Genomic DNA, 16402 nt, shown 5'->3' with positions numbered 1-16402 from the left:
TTCTCCCCAAAGACTGCAGTTGTTCAGTTTGACATAAAGCACAAATGGCAACTGATTTGAGTAAAAGAAAAGTAAGAAAAAATATCATTTCCACCTTTGCCAGAGGCCTCCTCTTCTTCAGCATGACCCTGGTGGGACCAGGAACAAGACATTGCAAGCTATGGAAAGCACTTTGATCCTAAACCTGACTGGGACTTTAGATTCATGCACTGCCCTGCCATAGATACTTTGTCCTTGGCTGTACTGAATCAATTTGTTCAAAGTTATGCTGTCACTGAGGGGACAGAAAAGAGGAGGGGATGGGAAACTTTTTAAATAAAGACAGGAAAAAGGGTTTCAAAGACATGTGTCCTCCTCTTATTCTCCTGAGAGATTTCAAAGATAACCGGTTTAAGGATAATTTTTTTGTGAAAAGAATAGCCTGTAAACTGTTTACGGAGCTGCGTTCTCTGCCTATCACTTTCTAAAATTTCTTGCTCTATTTTCCAGTTTAAGAAGAGTAATTCACCTTTCCCATTTGTTCCCCATAAAAGCGAGGCTGTTGCCCTCCTGGCCAAGATTTTATTTCCTTGATCCTAATCAGAAATCTTATAGACAGGCAACAAACAGATGGAAAAAATAAGTCTGTGAAAACACAAAAGTGCATTACTTTGAAATATTGCATTCTTGCACTATAAGTATTGCCAATGGCCTTGCCAGACATTTCTGTATGGAGGCAACGTGCTTTGGAGAAAGGAGCATGAGTTCTTGGATTTTAGACTTCACTTGACATTGCTGTGTGGCCTTGAGTAACACTTCACTGATCCTCAATTTTCATCTGTCTAAAAAGAGGATAACAAAGTATACATGTTCTTACAGGCATATGTCTTTATCCAGGTCCTCATGTGGTTCCCATCACCAGTAACATCTCAACACATGTGTACATGGTATTTAAAATATGTAAAGGTCTTTTAATGCTACTTAGGATAGTTTGCAAGTCCAGTAATTTCCCAGCTCTTACAGGAATGTTCTCTCCTCAAAGCTGGCCAAACAATTACATTTTGTAAAAAATAAACTTTTGCAAAGCCTATAATCAATAGAAAAAAATCCATTATATTTTAATAATAAAATTCCAAGAAAAACAATTTTACAAGCAAGCACTCTGCTCTAGAGGTCACAGCTCTGTTAATGCACTGAAACTGTCTGGAAACTCGGTGTGAGAACTCTTAACAATTTCACTATGAAAGCTCAGAAATATTCAAGAAAAGACAAGGAGTGTAAAGAGCAATTAGCACGTAAGTATTTTTAAAAAGATCATGTATAGACTTCTCAAGGGCTCCTTCTGAAAGACAGACATGAAATCTCTGTTTTTTTAATAGGAATGACAGAATACACTGAAAGTGCAGGTGAATCTATGTTAACCAATTGCAGCATATATAGATTTTTAAAATTTCATCCCTCTTTTCCACTTTTTCCCCTCTGCACAAAAAAATGGCTAAAATACATTTTCCCCTCTGCTTAATGAAAGGAGTATTCCATTGACTCATCTGCTTCAAGTTAAACATACGTATATGCATTGGCAGGATTGGGAACTAATTGTCCTAGGAGTGGATCATATGTCAAGCTTGCGTTCTAACAGTAAGATTTCAGTAGCTTTGGATCAGACTGAGAAAGAGGATATCTGAATTCCTGTATGTTTGCTCATAAAAGAGTGTGTATGCAGTCTGTCAGCTCTCACGTGAGCCTCTGCAAGCCTTACCTCTGCTGTTTTGCCTCTCTTCTTTTGCATCAGTCTTTCTTTTTTTCTTTCCAAGGCAGGTAAAATATTGTCAGTAGCCAGGTTGCTTCGAAACTCACAAAAATTTGGCCAAAATTTAAACAGAAGTGCAAAAATAGTCATCTGAACAGAAAGAAAAGAAAGTCTCTCTTGACTGTACTAGGAAAACAGAGGTTACTGTAAAATAAAATGTAGTTTTCCATGAGAATGAAATAGCTCTTTCTTTTTGAATACACAGCCCTGTTCCTCCCACGTACTGTGTCCTGACATTTCAGCCCAGCTTTGCTCGGCACATGCTTTTCATCAGTGTGTTTATTACTGGTGAGAAATCTTCCTAAAACACAGTTAAAAAGCACTTTCTTTTTTTTTATATATTTCCCTAAACAATTGTTTGCATTAATGAAAACATCCATCATTTTCACAACTATTCTTGATAAAATATACAATAGTAGAATTGCTTTTGCACCACTGTTCTGCTCAAGTATTTCAAATATTCTGTTCATTAGGGAGAGCTTTTTTTTTTCCTGCTTAAGCGAAAGGAAATACTTTTTTTTGTCTCTGGAAAGGCTCTTAAACCACATTACAGATCTATGAGCAAATCTTGGATAATTTTTAAATGATATAATCTCTCACAGGGTCTTTTTTGAACTAGAGTAAGAAAAACAATTTTACAAAAGCAATCAGAGGGGCTCAGTGCATTCTATTGCTGCACGTACTAAGGCCCACATTTTTCAAGTTATTTAGAAGTTTATCTCTCATTGAGAAACTTGGCTTTAAAGGGAGTCAGGCGTGCTTAGCACCTCACTGATTCTGGCTCAACCCACTCAAAAGTGACATTTGAGTCACTGTCATATTCCAGTCACAACTTTTTTTTTGCCAAGTTCTTCCTTTGGTTTTGTGCTGCATTTCTGGAATTTGCTGTTTTACACAGTCTTAACTCTTAAATGGGCCTTCTTGTTTCTCCTAAGATATGTATGAATCCTTCTCTCTGACAAACCATTCATCTCCTGAGATCCAAATGCTTTATGGACTCACCTTGGACTGATAGTAGTGAAGTTTCACAAATCGCCATTAAGGCTGCTTAGTACAAATATCAGGGAAAGAAAAATGTCTACAGTAATTTAACATAAACTCCATGTTATAGGGAAGGGAAAGACATTCAGTAAGCAATGCTGTCCTTGTCCTTTACTGACATCTATGTTTTTTACATATTTATATTAATATATGAATGAATTTTCTAACTACTAATTACTCCCCCGATGTTAAAAAAAAAAAAAAAGGCAGTTCAAAAACAAGGAAAGGTCACCCACTGTCAGGAATCAGGTAGCTGAAAGAAATTGTCCAATGTATTGAGTAGTTAATATCTGAAGTTTCTCTGTCATCTCTAGCATATAATCTCTATTGAAATGGATGACCACAATATTTTAATTTGTGCCTAAGCTTTGGAGTCCAATATGTTACAGAGATTATTCCACTTTTTTTTTTTTTTTTTTTTTTTTTTTTTTACCTGTGCCTCTCTAAAAACGTAGGGTCCTAGTTCCTTCCTGTGCTCCAGAATCTTCTCTGCCTGTTCAGTTGGGATGTCAATCTGCAGAGCTGGTGGCACAGCAGAATTAATAAAACAGTTGATAATAGTTGTGATTTTATTCTGGATTGTGGCATTATCACAATGAGAATGGCACAAGTCCTGAAAGATGAAAAACAGACATTTCAGTCAATGCAGATAGAGCGAGAAGCCTCTTTACAGGGGGGCAGTGATCAAAGAACAATAGTCATACAAAACTATAAAAACAGATTCCTTCAGAACAAACAGGATCAAATACTTATAGCAAATGTCGATGCTTACAGCAACAGGAAAAGCATTAGTGAGGCTTCTGGTTTGCAAGTGCACAGATAGAGCTTGAAGAGCTTTAGAGTTTTAAGCTTTGCCCGCACATTCTGAGGGAAGAGCACAGTTCATATCCCTCATTCAATCTAAGCACATTACTGGCAAACAGGAGGCATTTCTGAGAGAGAAACCCACCTCCAGGTGTGAAATGCACTGATTTTCATGAGTCTGCAGTGACTGCTCTAACTAAAATGACAAAGATGCTCTATAAACTACACAGAGGGGAATCACTTAGGGTGGTACAAAGCATTGTAACCACAAATGCCACAAGCGATGGTACAAAAGGGTGCTAGTGCTATCAGCTACCCACAGGGTCTTCCATTCACTGAGCTGTAGCTTTCAGATTTTGAAATAGTTCTGTAAAGAGTAGATGGAACTCTCAGAACAGTGAGGTCTAGGCATTTCCTATCCTATTTCATGTGATCATACTCTTCTTGTAAAACTTGTGATTACTGTGTTTTCACCCTGTTACGATGCTACCAGTGGATTTTGACAGCAGAGAAAAATCATTCAAAAGATTTCTTTCAAACCCTTTAAAATATATGCTTTCCATCTATCCATAAACATCAAGAAAATAAGAAAATTCTGTAACACTAGGAGATTATCATATATATCTACTAGAGACACAATGACAATGAACACTCCAGAGAAATTACAGGAAAAGAATGAAGAATAAGTATCTAGTTTTGGTAGAGGAGGTTAGATATTTACTCTGGAAAGAAATTAAAAACAGGACTTTTAACCAGAAATGTGGTATGTGAAAGAGCTGTTTTGTTTTATTACAAATACTTTCTAGTTTTGTAAAGGGAGAAAAGAATGATAACAGTTACAGCGAAGAAAGTAAGGCAATACAAAAACATGCTCAATATATCCTAAGAATATATTATGGCTTCCTTTGCTCATCTAGCAAAGACAGCGAGTGGGAGAAGGAGCTATTAGCTATGAAGAAGGATGAAACAGGAACATAGACAAACACATGGAAATGATCCTTAGTGTTATAGTTCCCCATATTTGTTTTAGACGAATAATTATTTTTATTTTTCATTTGTCCACAAATGTGCCGCCAGCCCAATGGGTTATGAAAAACCGCACAGACATCAACTCCCAGAGGGAGTTTTGCCAAAGCAGATGGCATGATAGGGCTGGGGAAAGCGAAGTGTGCGCCAGGCAAAGTGCTGCCCACAGCTTTGGCCACGTTCCTGCAGTTCAGCCTGACCCACGACGCGCCGGCTACTCCAGCCCTTTGCTCCTATAAAGAGCATCAACTGTCAAGCGTGACGAATCGCGTGCGTGCGGAATTGTGGTCAGATTGTACTCTTTCTTGATAAGAGGACAAATAAAATTAACATAAATGGAGGAGAGAGGGTGGGATGCAAAACAATGAAGGTTTTCTTCGGAGCGCGATTCCACAAAGAAAACAGTCTGAACTGCGCTCCACATGGATTTGCAAGCAGTTTCCATTTTATCCATGATGGAGCAATGAAGAGTTACAAATCTGGAACAGTACCAGATATCTGAAGAGGGATTGATGTCGCGTAGCTGCAAGTGCCTTTCTAGTCTAAACTCCTTCTGTATCTGGAGAACACTGCAGCCTATGAGTCTTCCCCTTTGCATTAGAAACTGCTTGAGGAAGGATTGCCCTCTGGAAGCACAGGACCTCCAGCTCCTGATGTAGACCCTAAATCAGAGACCAAAAGCGGAATGAGGAACAAGCGAAAGAGCCGCCATGTCCCTGCATCCAGCCCAGGATTCCCCGGCAGTGCCGGGATGTAAGAGCAGACTCCTGACGTTTCCCATGGTGTGGCCCCTCATGCTGGAGCAATCTCACCCAGGGCGAGGAGCTGGCCTGGTCAGAGGCGATCCCTGGGTCTCCCAGTCCATCATGTTCCACGTGCTCTGCGCAGTCAAACATGTCCACACAGAATAAGGGAGCACAGAATAAGGGTCTGCACTTACGCACTTTTGGGGTAGCTACTATTTTTCATGTGTACATTTGCACTGCATTTAAAAGCTTTCTCTGATTTTAGGGGAATTACCAAATCGAGCAATAATCCCTCTATTTAACAGCCTGAAACTGTAAAGAGAATGAAGATTTAAGCGTGTTCATTGCATTTTGAACTGCTGAACAGATGTACAGAAAAATCTGGACATTAACTAGTTAACAGTATCCCTTTAGAGACTCAGAAGAATGTTATAGTTAGAAGAAGCATGAAAAAATACAGCAGTAATACATTCAAGTCCTTTAAAATAGTCACCTCGAAGAAGTGAGGGTTTTCATGGAAGAAAGAAGAGTTAAACAGTGAAGGTTTTACAATGAACAAAAATGCTCGGAGATATTCTAGTTAAAATTCTGCTCATGTGCAGCAATGGATGCATTTGCTTACAAACTGAATGATATTCCTTTCCATCCGTTGTACCTCCATACCTTGTACTTCTGCACCTCCTGCCAAAAGCGCACGCCGTTCGCCAGCAGGTCTCCCTTCAGTGACACAAAGCGTTGAAACTGATTTGCTGTCACTGGATTCAACAGCGCTTTGCGGAAAGCAATAATTTCCCTAGATGAAGAAACCCACTTATTGTCCACATGCTGTCAAAAGAAGAAATAAATGCACCAAATAAACTTTGGTTCAAAAAGCAATAACAAAGGCATTAGCTAGCGTAAACTGTGTGATTCTTATCTTTGCACTGACCCTAACTTTCAGTAGTTTATGACATGGATACAATAGAATTTGGCAAGGTTTCATTTCTTTCTTTCCTTCTTTTCATACTTTTTTTTTTCCAGTTTGGTTTGGGCAACATTTTTTGGAAGACACGATGGGAGAGGAAATGACTGACAATGATTTAGACCATATGACTACATACTATAAAGTATGGAAACAGCTATTGTTATTGATTATGGCAACAGGCTACTTTTCTAGGGAACAGCTTGCGTTTTGTGCAAACAAACAACAAAGCAAAAGGAACAGACAAACCGCATAGCTAGGAGTTGTAAAATGCTTCTGACAGGGATCGCCCTAACAGAAAGAGCTTTGAAATGTGTTGCCATGATCACCAACAGAAGCTGGAGAGTCTCATCTCTGCAGAGGAGAGCTACCAATAGTCAACGAGAATTTAAAGCCACTGAGGCATTTTGGTGCCCCTGGCACCCAGGAGGGGTGGCAGAGGGAGATGCCTCATGCAGGGGCTGCTTGCTTGCAGGGCACTTTGCAAAGACTTGTCTTCCTGAGCAAAGCCTCCTGCGCAGAGGTGCGGCCAGACTATCCCCCTTTGCTATCAACTGGATGAGTCAAAACTATCTTGTAACGTTGGCATAAAATTCTCAAAGTCCAGCAGCGATGGAGCACTGTTCAATGGTTAGCGTGGGGCAGGAATGTTTTTAGTTTTTTTGGACAGTATTGAATATCTAATCCAAAGTAAAAGCCTTTCTGCAGCTTCTCTTTAAAGCAAGAGTTACACACAGCAGAGCCTGGCCGTGGGGAAAGCCTGTCCTGGCTGGAGAGAGTGAGGTGGTTGTCCAAGGAGTCCTCTGCATTAAAACAAAGATCAACATAGACAACAAAACAGCATCTTCCCAGCCTTCCTCCGAATCATCAAACATGTTCTGTTCAAAGGAGTAAGATCACTGTGACCAAGATTTAGGCAACTTTTGGGAAAAATCATTTCTGGGCACAATAAAGAGAAGCACAGAGTGCTGCTCCCACCCCTGTACCAATGTACAAGCATTGCTTATCTTATGGGTCAACAACCCTAAAACAAAACATGGAAAATTACCATCTTCCTGACAAACAGATGAGGAGAAAACTCGATTTACAGAACCCACATGCACTTTGGATCCCTTTTGAGCTAATGGTTTGCATGGATAATTAGTGACCGGGTCTCCTGTTTGATTTCAACAGACAATAAAAGTTCAACTGAATAAATGTACACAACTTGTATGTTGGCAATCACAAAGAGTTCACTGCTCTTCAAGAGAAAAAAAAAATGGCAAACAGCTGATGAAATGTATTATTACAGAGGTTTAAGATGTTTAAAATCGATATTATCTCACTGCTGCAAGATTAAAATACAATTGTAAATGAAACAGATACTGTAAGATATGATTAAACCTGCCCACACCACTACATACTTCACATTCCCTTTTGTGTCTGCACGTAATCCACTCGCAATAATAAATAAACTACCAGATACTGGAATGAACAGCTTGTCCCAATAAGTCTTCTGCATGCAAAATACAGATAAATGTGAATTAAGGTACAATATCTGTCCCAGAGGGGTTAAGAGTGCTCTACAGCCCAGGACAAGAGATACACTCTTTTTTTTTTTTTCAGGCATGATCTCTCCAGACAAGAAAGGAGATAAATTTATCCTGGTCATCCAGCAGGGAACTAAGTTCATCAGTAATGTGTGTGATCAGTCCATCGTAGTCAGTAAAGTTAGGCCTGCTTTTGCCAGAGTCATATTTGAGCCTCACATTGTCAACAAGGAATCACAAAGGAAGTGCAAGGTACAAACAGGAGAGAATGAAATTGTAGACACAAGAGGCATAAAAAACTTCACTTGCCTTCCACATCCTAGTTGTCTTCTTCTTCTGGATTAGGAGATCTTCAACTATGTCCCTTATCTATGGTTGAACAAAAGATTATCATGGTCTTTTCTAACTCTTGTTTGTTGTTCACCCCCTAATGATTGAGACCACAGTGGTAGAATAGCTGATACCATACATCTTCATTAGCCTCTTGATACATGAAACTTATGGTCCCAAACTGAGCACCACCCATTGTCGTTAAGCTGTAAAATGAACATCTGATCATTAAGATGGGGGAGTCAAGAGAAGACAACAGGTAAGGCAAGCAAACTGCTCTCTTTCACTGGTCTGCCTTATCCACACTGTTCTGAGGGACTCCTGAGGTTGGGAACAGTTTTGGGACCATAATGTTTATGTATATGTATATGTGTATATGTATATATATGCATATATATATATATACACAAAAGAAATGCTTTTAGTTCCTTTGGACAGCTGTATCAGAGACACAGACTTGATCCCGCAACTTTCTTTGTAGCCAAAATACCCCTCAAATCAAGGGCAGATTTTCTGAATAAGGACTCCATAGCATGCCCAGAGTGTTTGGTCACTGTGAAATATGAAGCCAAGTGGAGAATGTCATCTGGTTTCATTTCTTCTAAAGTACGTTCTTCAAAGGACCTTTTCATCCTTTGAATTTGCAGCAAGAAAGACAAAAAAAAAAAAAACAGTGAGACTTAAATGGAGTTAGGAAAAGACTAAAATCTCATTAAAATTATGTATTCCCTGTAAACTGCTTATTAGACTTTAATGCAGCATTTTTCCAAACTGCAAGGGCTACTCGTCCACAGATGCAGGACAGCAGGTGCAGGAGGAGGCATTAGCTAAAACTGGAAGCAGCTTAACCTGGTCGCATGGTGGTGCAACTGGGCTCGTAAGGGAGGGTGGCCTGGACAGCAGAGTTCAGCTAAAAAGAGCACAGGCTTGGGAAATTTTGCTTTGGAGTAATGCATTAAAACTACAGTTTGGTTTACCAGAAACTATACTTCTCAGATTGCTTAGTGCTATGAATCAATGGGAAAGATCCAGGCCATAGGCAAATCGGACAACTTTTTGAACAGTTTGATGCTAAAGTAATCATTTTAAAGTTTTTATGAGTCAATGTCGTGGGCATATCTCTCTGCTTGGTGGAATTGTCAAATATCCTTCACATTCACATTGCAAAAAACAAGTCTTTTTGCAACTGTTACCAGCAAGATGATTTCCCCACAGAGATCTCAGCTACAGAGGTATTCAAATAAAAAGTCAGATGTCATCCCATTCCCAGTCTGTTGACTCTAATGAACCAGCAGGACTGGAAGGCTTCTTGTTTTCAGTTTTCTCGCAACTTTTTTAAGTAACCAACAAAAAAACAGGCTTATAGCGGCTAATGTAATTAAGATTTAGCAGAACTCAGATTTGCATAGGACCAAGACTCTTTTCCATGGGCTCTGCTGCTCTGAGTGGGAGAACATGGACAGCATAATAGAGAGAGATAGTACAGAGTGAGAAGTCTGCTCATTTGCTTACTAGTTTGTCCCCTTGTGCAAATCCTGTACCAAAGCCACCTCACTTCCACATGCAAGTGGGACAGAATGGCACCTTGAGAGTGCAACACTGTCGTGTACAGCCTGCGTGCAGCCAAGGTTTGCTTCCTGCCCCAGCATGGCTAGCTGGCAGCAGAGCAACACCAGCTTCTTCAGATCTGGCATCTAGCAATAATAGTCAGCCACGCTAAGTTCTCAGAGGAACTGCTTGCATAGGTATCAAGCTAAATGCTCCAATCTGTACATGCTAGGGCTTCTCTTTCAATCTAAATTCAATGTGACTTACAGTCTGTTTTAACTCCGAAACATTTCATCCGAATAGCAAATTATTAGGCAAACAAAAGAAAATGCCAGAGTGCTGCAGGTGTTAAAAAAAAAAGATATTACCTTTGCTTTTTCATCCACCTCATGTCGTTCATCCGCCAGGAACAATGGCAACCATTGTTTTTCTAATCTCTTCTGGACGTACTGCTGAATTTCTAGCAGAATTTCTGGAGAAACCTGATCATGAAGGATCTGTCCCCATCCTCCACCTGAACGCATTAGCTAAGCAATCCAAATACAATAAACACATGACATAAACTTTTGTGCATACTGAAAGTCCTTTATCTCACTACATACTTGATTTAACAAAGCATGAGATTAACTGTAAGCAAAGCATTTAATGCATGCTTACCCAAGGCTCACATGTACTTTTCATAAAAGGGAACAGATTACATTTGTCCCTACCTATAATAGAACACAGACTCCAGCAAATAATACCCCAATGTGACTAAGTTTCTTAAGCATCACGATATATTGGAGTACCACAGTTCAGACTTGCTGTCTGTGTCTTAGTTACTTACACACTAAAAAAAAAGAGAGCTGCAATAGGTAACTGCCTTAAAGCCATTTTGTTTTACACTTCTTCTGAGCTGGGCTGTTCATGCTCTGGCTGTGGCCTCAGATCTGGATTTAGGAGATCATCTTCCTTGGAAGGAAGGAAGGATCCTATAGGAAGGAAGGATCCTGCAGAACAGAACTAGTCTTTTAGAGAAAAATATAGATAACATTGGAGGAGATAGCTTGGGGAAGAGTTGGGGTAAAACTGGTTATGGGCTCTTATCTCAGTGGCAGCTATTAGTGCAACAGCTGTAACAGTTTTGTCACTGGTACCTGTTCCTGTTGTTCCTTTGTGGCAGGGCTCTTGGGCCCAAAGAAGTACTTCTTGTTGAGGTACTTGTTTTTAATGTCCTTAGATTTTTCCTCCCTTTTTTCTTTGTCCTTGTGGAGCATCCTTCTGAACTGTTCAATGTCTAGCCAACACTTGAGATCCGTGCTATGAGCAAATTTAAACAGAGTGTTTTTTCAATATTGAATTAATTTTATCAACCTTCTAGGGAGTTATGAGTTTAGCCACAAGACACCAAAGTGTCCAAGTCCTAAATTCCAGGTCAGACTGGGCAGAAATTTTTTGTCAGCTATTCTTTGCTAGATAACAAGGTACATTCTGGTAAGACCATGGGACTTGCTGAACAAATGGGTCAAAATCTTAGGGATCTCAGTCAGGGTCCCTCCTGGAGTACCCCAGCAGGAGTAACCTCTTCCATTTACAGCTGCTAAATCCAGTGGGGACTGTGATTCTGAGCCATAATGCAGAGCTCATGGAATCAATGAAAAATGAAAGAGAAGGGAAATTGAATTGATATTGCAGGCTGAGAGTCACCAAAAGATGAGTCAACACCCCCCTGCTCTGCCTCCTCTGCTAAAGGACTTCAGAGAAAGTTGTGGGGATGACAGCTGGGAATGTCGGCCCCTGAAATCATCTCCCTCTCCTACCCCATGTGAAGTGATAGAACTTGTGACTCAGTCCACAGGCAAGCAGACAAAAACAATTTATGGTGAATTTTGTTTCTAGGGCTTTTTGTGGTCTGCCTGTCCATAAATTACTGATCCCACTACATATTTCATTACTCATAGTAAATGATAAATAATCTCCATATGCAATTCTTGATCTATACGTTATTCATAATAATTTGAGCGTATATTATCAATCTGAGTTTGCTTAAATGGAACATATATTGATTTTGTTCTATAACCGTAGGACTGAATAATTGAACAGAACAGAATAAATTTCAGTTTAATTTATATGACTATTTTCTGGCAGTATCTTACCATTTGAAGTTTTGTGACCATTTTAATGAGCATATTTACTGTATTGGCAGTATAAGACATGAAGCAGTAAATTCAGATAAATCTGTTTCATCTTTCCATTCTGTTAATAACAAGTGGCTTTTTTGAAATATTAATCTATGAGCAAAACTTCCAAATGCATCTAACTGACTTCAGAGCACATGCCTGCTTTCAAAGGTCTTTTGAAACTCTTACAGACTTCAATTCTATTAAGACTGAAATTGTTGAGCAGAAGTCATTGAAAAATTTCAAAGCGGAAAAGAGCTTGATTTGCCAGTTTGTCAAAATGCGAGAATGTTCACCCACTTGCAAGCAATCTAAGTTACTGTGATTTAGAGAGTCCTCTTGTGTCATCTAACCATGATGACCAAATGTGTCCATCTTTCTCTTAAAAAGCAATTAACTTTTTAGGTAATATTTAGCTTAGGCCACTTACCGATGCTTATAGTAGCACGGTCTACTTTTTACATACAATAAGCCAGGAACGTGTGCATAGTCAGCTGTTCTGGCAAAACTGACATGATAATGCTAATCCACAAAACATGAGCAACACAAATTGTCCCTCAATGGTGTGTGAATACATCCTCTATATTTAACAAAAAAAAATCTAACTGAACTTGATTAAGTTTCATAACAGATCTTGCGTGCAGGTACTCAACAGTCTGGCCTCCATTAATTGTGCAGTTGGCCAAACAGAGTCATGGCAAATTAAACATTTTTTTTTGTTGCGAAAATTTTTGATACTGCACTAGTTCTAGGATCCCTTCAACTTTTAGTAGCATTATACATCTTGAGAGAAGCATGCCAGCTGGCCCTGAGTTACTATATCTGTACCCAGCACTAAAATGCTTCTTTTTGGAGACTTTTTCAAAAGCTATGGATCACAGTGATTAGTTGAGTAGTCACAGAAACTATTCAGTGGACTCCATCTCAGCAGATGATCTGGTTTCTGATCAGCTTTTAATAATCAATGAAGATAAATATCTGTTTTTAGGTATGATTCATCCAAACCATTTTTAGATGTTCTGTCAAAATTAGAGGAGTTGTGCCCTGCAGCATTTATTTCTGTCCTCTGAATGCAAAAGGACCCTCTGATGATAAGGAGAAAATATGAAGATAAGCATGCAGGCTTGACCAGAGGACCCTGTGCTAGATATCCACCTCTGGATGTCTTTGAAAAATCTGCCCAATATCAAATCTAAAACAATAGTAGCATTCATTTAGAAGCGATAGCAGTATGAAAAATATCAGTTCAGGGGAACCCAAGTTAAAGGAAGACTTTACAATCAACAATTAACAGACTTGCTAGCAGTTATTCATCAAGCAACATTTGCCATTTCCCAAAACGAGGTAGAGATTAGTGTGAGGCTACGGAAAAAAAAATACATAGTTACAAATTTGCTTCTACTAGCACTCGCATTTAAATTTTTTTTTAATTTATTTATTTTTTTAAAAAAAAGAGGGGTCAGCTTTTCAAAACCACTGCATAAATTGTGTGTGCTGTGTGCTGGAACTTAACTCTGTTCAGTGCAAACACAAAACTGCGGTTGCTCTCACACTGTTAGAATAATGTGTTCTATTAATACATTTTTGTAACATCCAGCTTTAATTTTTAAAATACACTATATTCAAACCGTGTTAAAAGGATAAGCTTTTACTCAGCACAAGCTAGTTGCTGTTATCAGATGTTTGCCACTAATTAGAGCAGAAAGTGAAAGCTGACTGGCTGACAATCATTGTATGACAGGACACTTTTTACAGAAACAGTTACAACAATTCAGTTGTGTAAAAAATGTGAATGTGTATTTCAAAATATAGATGAGCATTAAAAATGTCTAAAATTGAGGAGCATGCAGATAACCGAAATTTGCAGCAAAGATTTCTTCTGAACGACGAAACGAGTAAAATAATAAGAATGAAAAAACGTACCCAGCAGAATGCTCATCAAGAAAAACACGGAACTGTTCTAACTTCAGTTTGTCGTGGATCAAGTCACCCAGATTAGGACCTGCCAGCTCTTGTGGAACTTGATACAAGTGTTCATCTTTTTGGAGAACATCAGGGCTGGTTGGCAGATCGGTGTCAGCTGCAGCGCTCTGGTAAAAGAAATTAATTCACTTGCAAAACTAATTTCTTTGTCTGTATATTTTGCTCTGTCTCATAATCCTACATTAGATTACTTCTGTCTCCATAGAACAGCTCTGAGATTGCTGAGAAAATAAATTGAGTTAATGCTCCTGTTCTTTATTAGCTTTATTTTTATGTTTTCTTAAACGTATCAGTCCGTGCAGTTTCCATAATCAAATAAACCAATACATAACTGTAATTTACTTGAAATTGAGGAATTTACTCAAGATTAAGGGCTGAAAATACATTCCATAGTCTTTAATGGAAACTATCCCATCAACTCCAACCATAAAATGATCTGATATTGATGCAACTGACAGAAGAACTAAATTTGCAATTAACATAATGGTGGCTTTCAATCATTCCACAAAATGAACAGTAGAAATCAGTCGGTTTGCTTCTCCAAACTGGCATGCAGTCAGTCTTTCATTGCTGATACTCAAAGTGTTAACCCTCTCTGATAGAAAAAGAGTTTGTTTTTGTTAATAGGTACTTGTGTTACCTCATCCTTCTTGGAAACACTCTCTTGATGCAAAGCCTGGAGCTTTCTAAAGTACACGGAGTCCAGCTGTCGAGTTTCTTCCACCAGCTCCACCTAATAAAAATAATATCTTATGTCATCTGCATAGTACACGTTATAGAAAGATGGAGAACTGGACAGGCAACTTGCCAATGACAGTGGATAAAAAAGGAATATATTTGCCAATAATGAGACAGATGTTTAGAAGACACCAGAAGTCACATCCCTGTGACAGATGAATCAATTAAAAGCTGTGGTAGAACAAAATTTTATTTTAGGTCTGTGTAGAATCACATGTGAAGCTCCGCAGAATACAACTGAATAGTCTAATTGCATCTTTAAGGACTAAATATCATAATAAAGAAAATTAATTATAATGTGATAAAGCATGCCAGGCTCACCTCACATTATATGTGTGCCCATCTCCAGTGCCATGGCGAGGCAAAATTCCAGGTCTTGAAACTATCCCTCTCAATGGGAAGTGGCACAAAGATAGGGAGCCACGTATTTTCAGAAATACAGTTTGAGGCAAGGAAGACACCTTACTAGAATATCTAAACAATTAAAGTGAAAGTTTTCAGATTCTCAGCCATGATCTCTCCCTCACTTTTGTACCAGTTAATGTCTTAATATAATAAATCGTGCGTGATAAGAACTCATGCCTTTTTTTTAACTTAATTAGGAGCAGTATGCATATAAGCCGATTCATTTTTCATGTTATGCACAAATAGTTGATTAGATGCATAAAAGACAGTCTGGTGAACCTCTGAGACAACCAACCCTTTCAAATGGAGGGTTACGATATTTAGCAAAATTAAGTCACTTACCGTACTGATTAGCAATCCCATTAGAAAGATTAGAAAGTACACAAGAATTTATGTACAGAGAAGAGAGTTTTTAGATTGATATTCATTGCGTTTTTGTGTAAATATGAATAGCACACTAATCACCGTGCTATCTGAATGCCTTCAGGCTGGTGTAACTCTCTTCCACTGTTATTTGGAGCATTTGGGAATTCTTTCGTTTAAATAAAGTGTAATTTAAAAGGAAATACGAAAATAATTCAGAGCATTTTTCACAAACTTTAAACAGAGTATAGATAGAAGCAGCCTGAGAGTCAATAATAAAAAACTCCCCTGTTGTCATATTTTGCTTAAAGATAAAAATGTAGACACATGCATACTATGTCCCAAATAAACAATTTTGCACTCACCTAATTCTTAATAGAATATCGTGTTTCATTATAGGTCAGATATATACTGCTTTAGGAGAGAAAAAAACCAGGAAGCAGAGCCAGGGACAAAACACAGAGCAGACCTGTTGTCAGTGTTCAGAAGTGTGCCTAATGCATCCACCCGTGCTGTTTCTCACAAAAGAGATCCTGCCTCGTAGAACAAGTCATCTTATGTCTGTGTAAAATAGCTCTTCACAATCAAAAATACTGTGCATTCAAAAGGATTTTGTTCTGTTTTGCATGCTCTGATTAAGAAGTTCGTGTTTTCAGGGCATTGAAGTCTGCATGTATCTGAACACTTGCAAATCATCATCTGAATCGAAAGGACAGTAGGAGATTACCCTTCAGTTAACTCAAGGAGATATAACCTGACACAAGCATTAACTTAACAGAAAACAAGAGTTTTCAGTTTAAATTTTTATTTGCAAGGAGTTCTCCCATTACCAAAAACAGTGCAAATTATGTGCTTAAAGAACATTCAGAAGCAGTTGATCAGATGAAGTGACTCAATGACCATTTGCAACAGACATTAGACCATCTAGTATTCTTTATGTATATTGAAAAATATTTACAAAAAGTTATAGTAACAGTAGT

The 16402-nt window shown here is 38.6% G+C and overlaps 1 protein-coding gene across 1 annotated transcript in view; it reads right to left on the bottom strand.

Annotated features, from left to right (window-relative positions):
• Positions 1–16402, bottom strand: part of RGS22 (regulator of G protein signaling 22) — a 59091-nt gene that overhangs the window by 3869 nt on the left and 38820 nt on the right. Inside the window, exons 16-23 of the mRNA XM_088533650.1 lie at positions 14557–14649; positions 13857–14023; positions 10911–11073; positions 10143–10301; positions 8206–8265; positions 6070–6231; positions 3264–3443; positions 1718–1879 (exon numbers count right to left, since the gene is read on the bottom strand). Coding sequence (XP_088389776.1) covers positions 1718–1879; positions 3264–3443; positions 6070–6231; positions 8206–8265; positions 10143–10301; positions 10911–11073; positions 13857–14023; positions 14557–14649 — 1146 coding nt within the window. The remainder of the gene's footprint in view (positions 1–1717; positions 1880–3263; positions 3444–6069; positions 6232–8205; positions 8266–10142; positions 10302–10910; positions 11074–13856; positions 14024–14556; positions 14650–16402) is intronic.

The sequence above is a fragment of the Tinamus guttatus genome, unplaced genomic scaffold (genome assembly GCF_059628265.1).
Source record: "Tinamus guttatus ecotype Peru unplaced genomic scaffold, ASM5962826v1 Tinamus_guttatus_pri_ptg000510l, whole genome shotgun sequence".
Classification (NCBI taxonomy): Eukaryota; Metazoa; Chordata; class Aves; order Tinamiformes; family Tinamidae; genus Tinamus; species Tinamus guttatus.
Note: the sequence above shows the minus strand (reverse complement) of the source record. Positions and strands in the feature narration are given on the sequence as shown.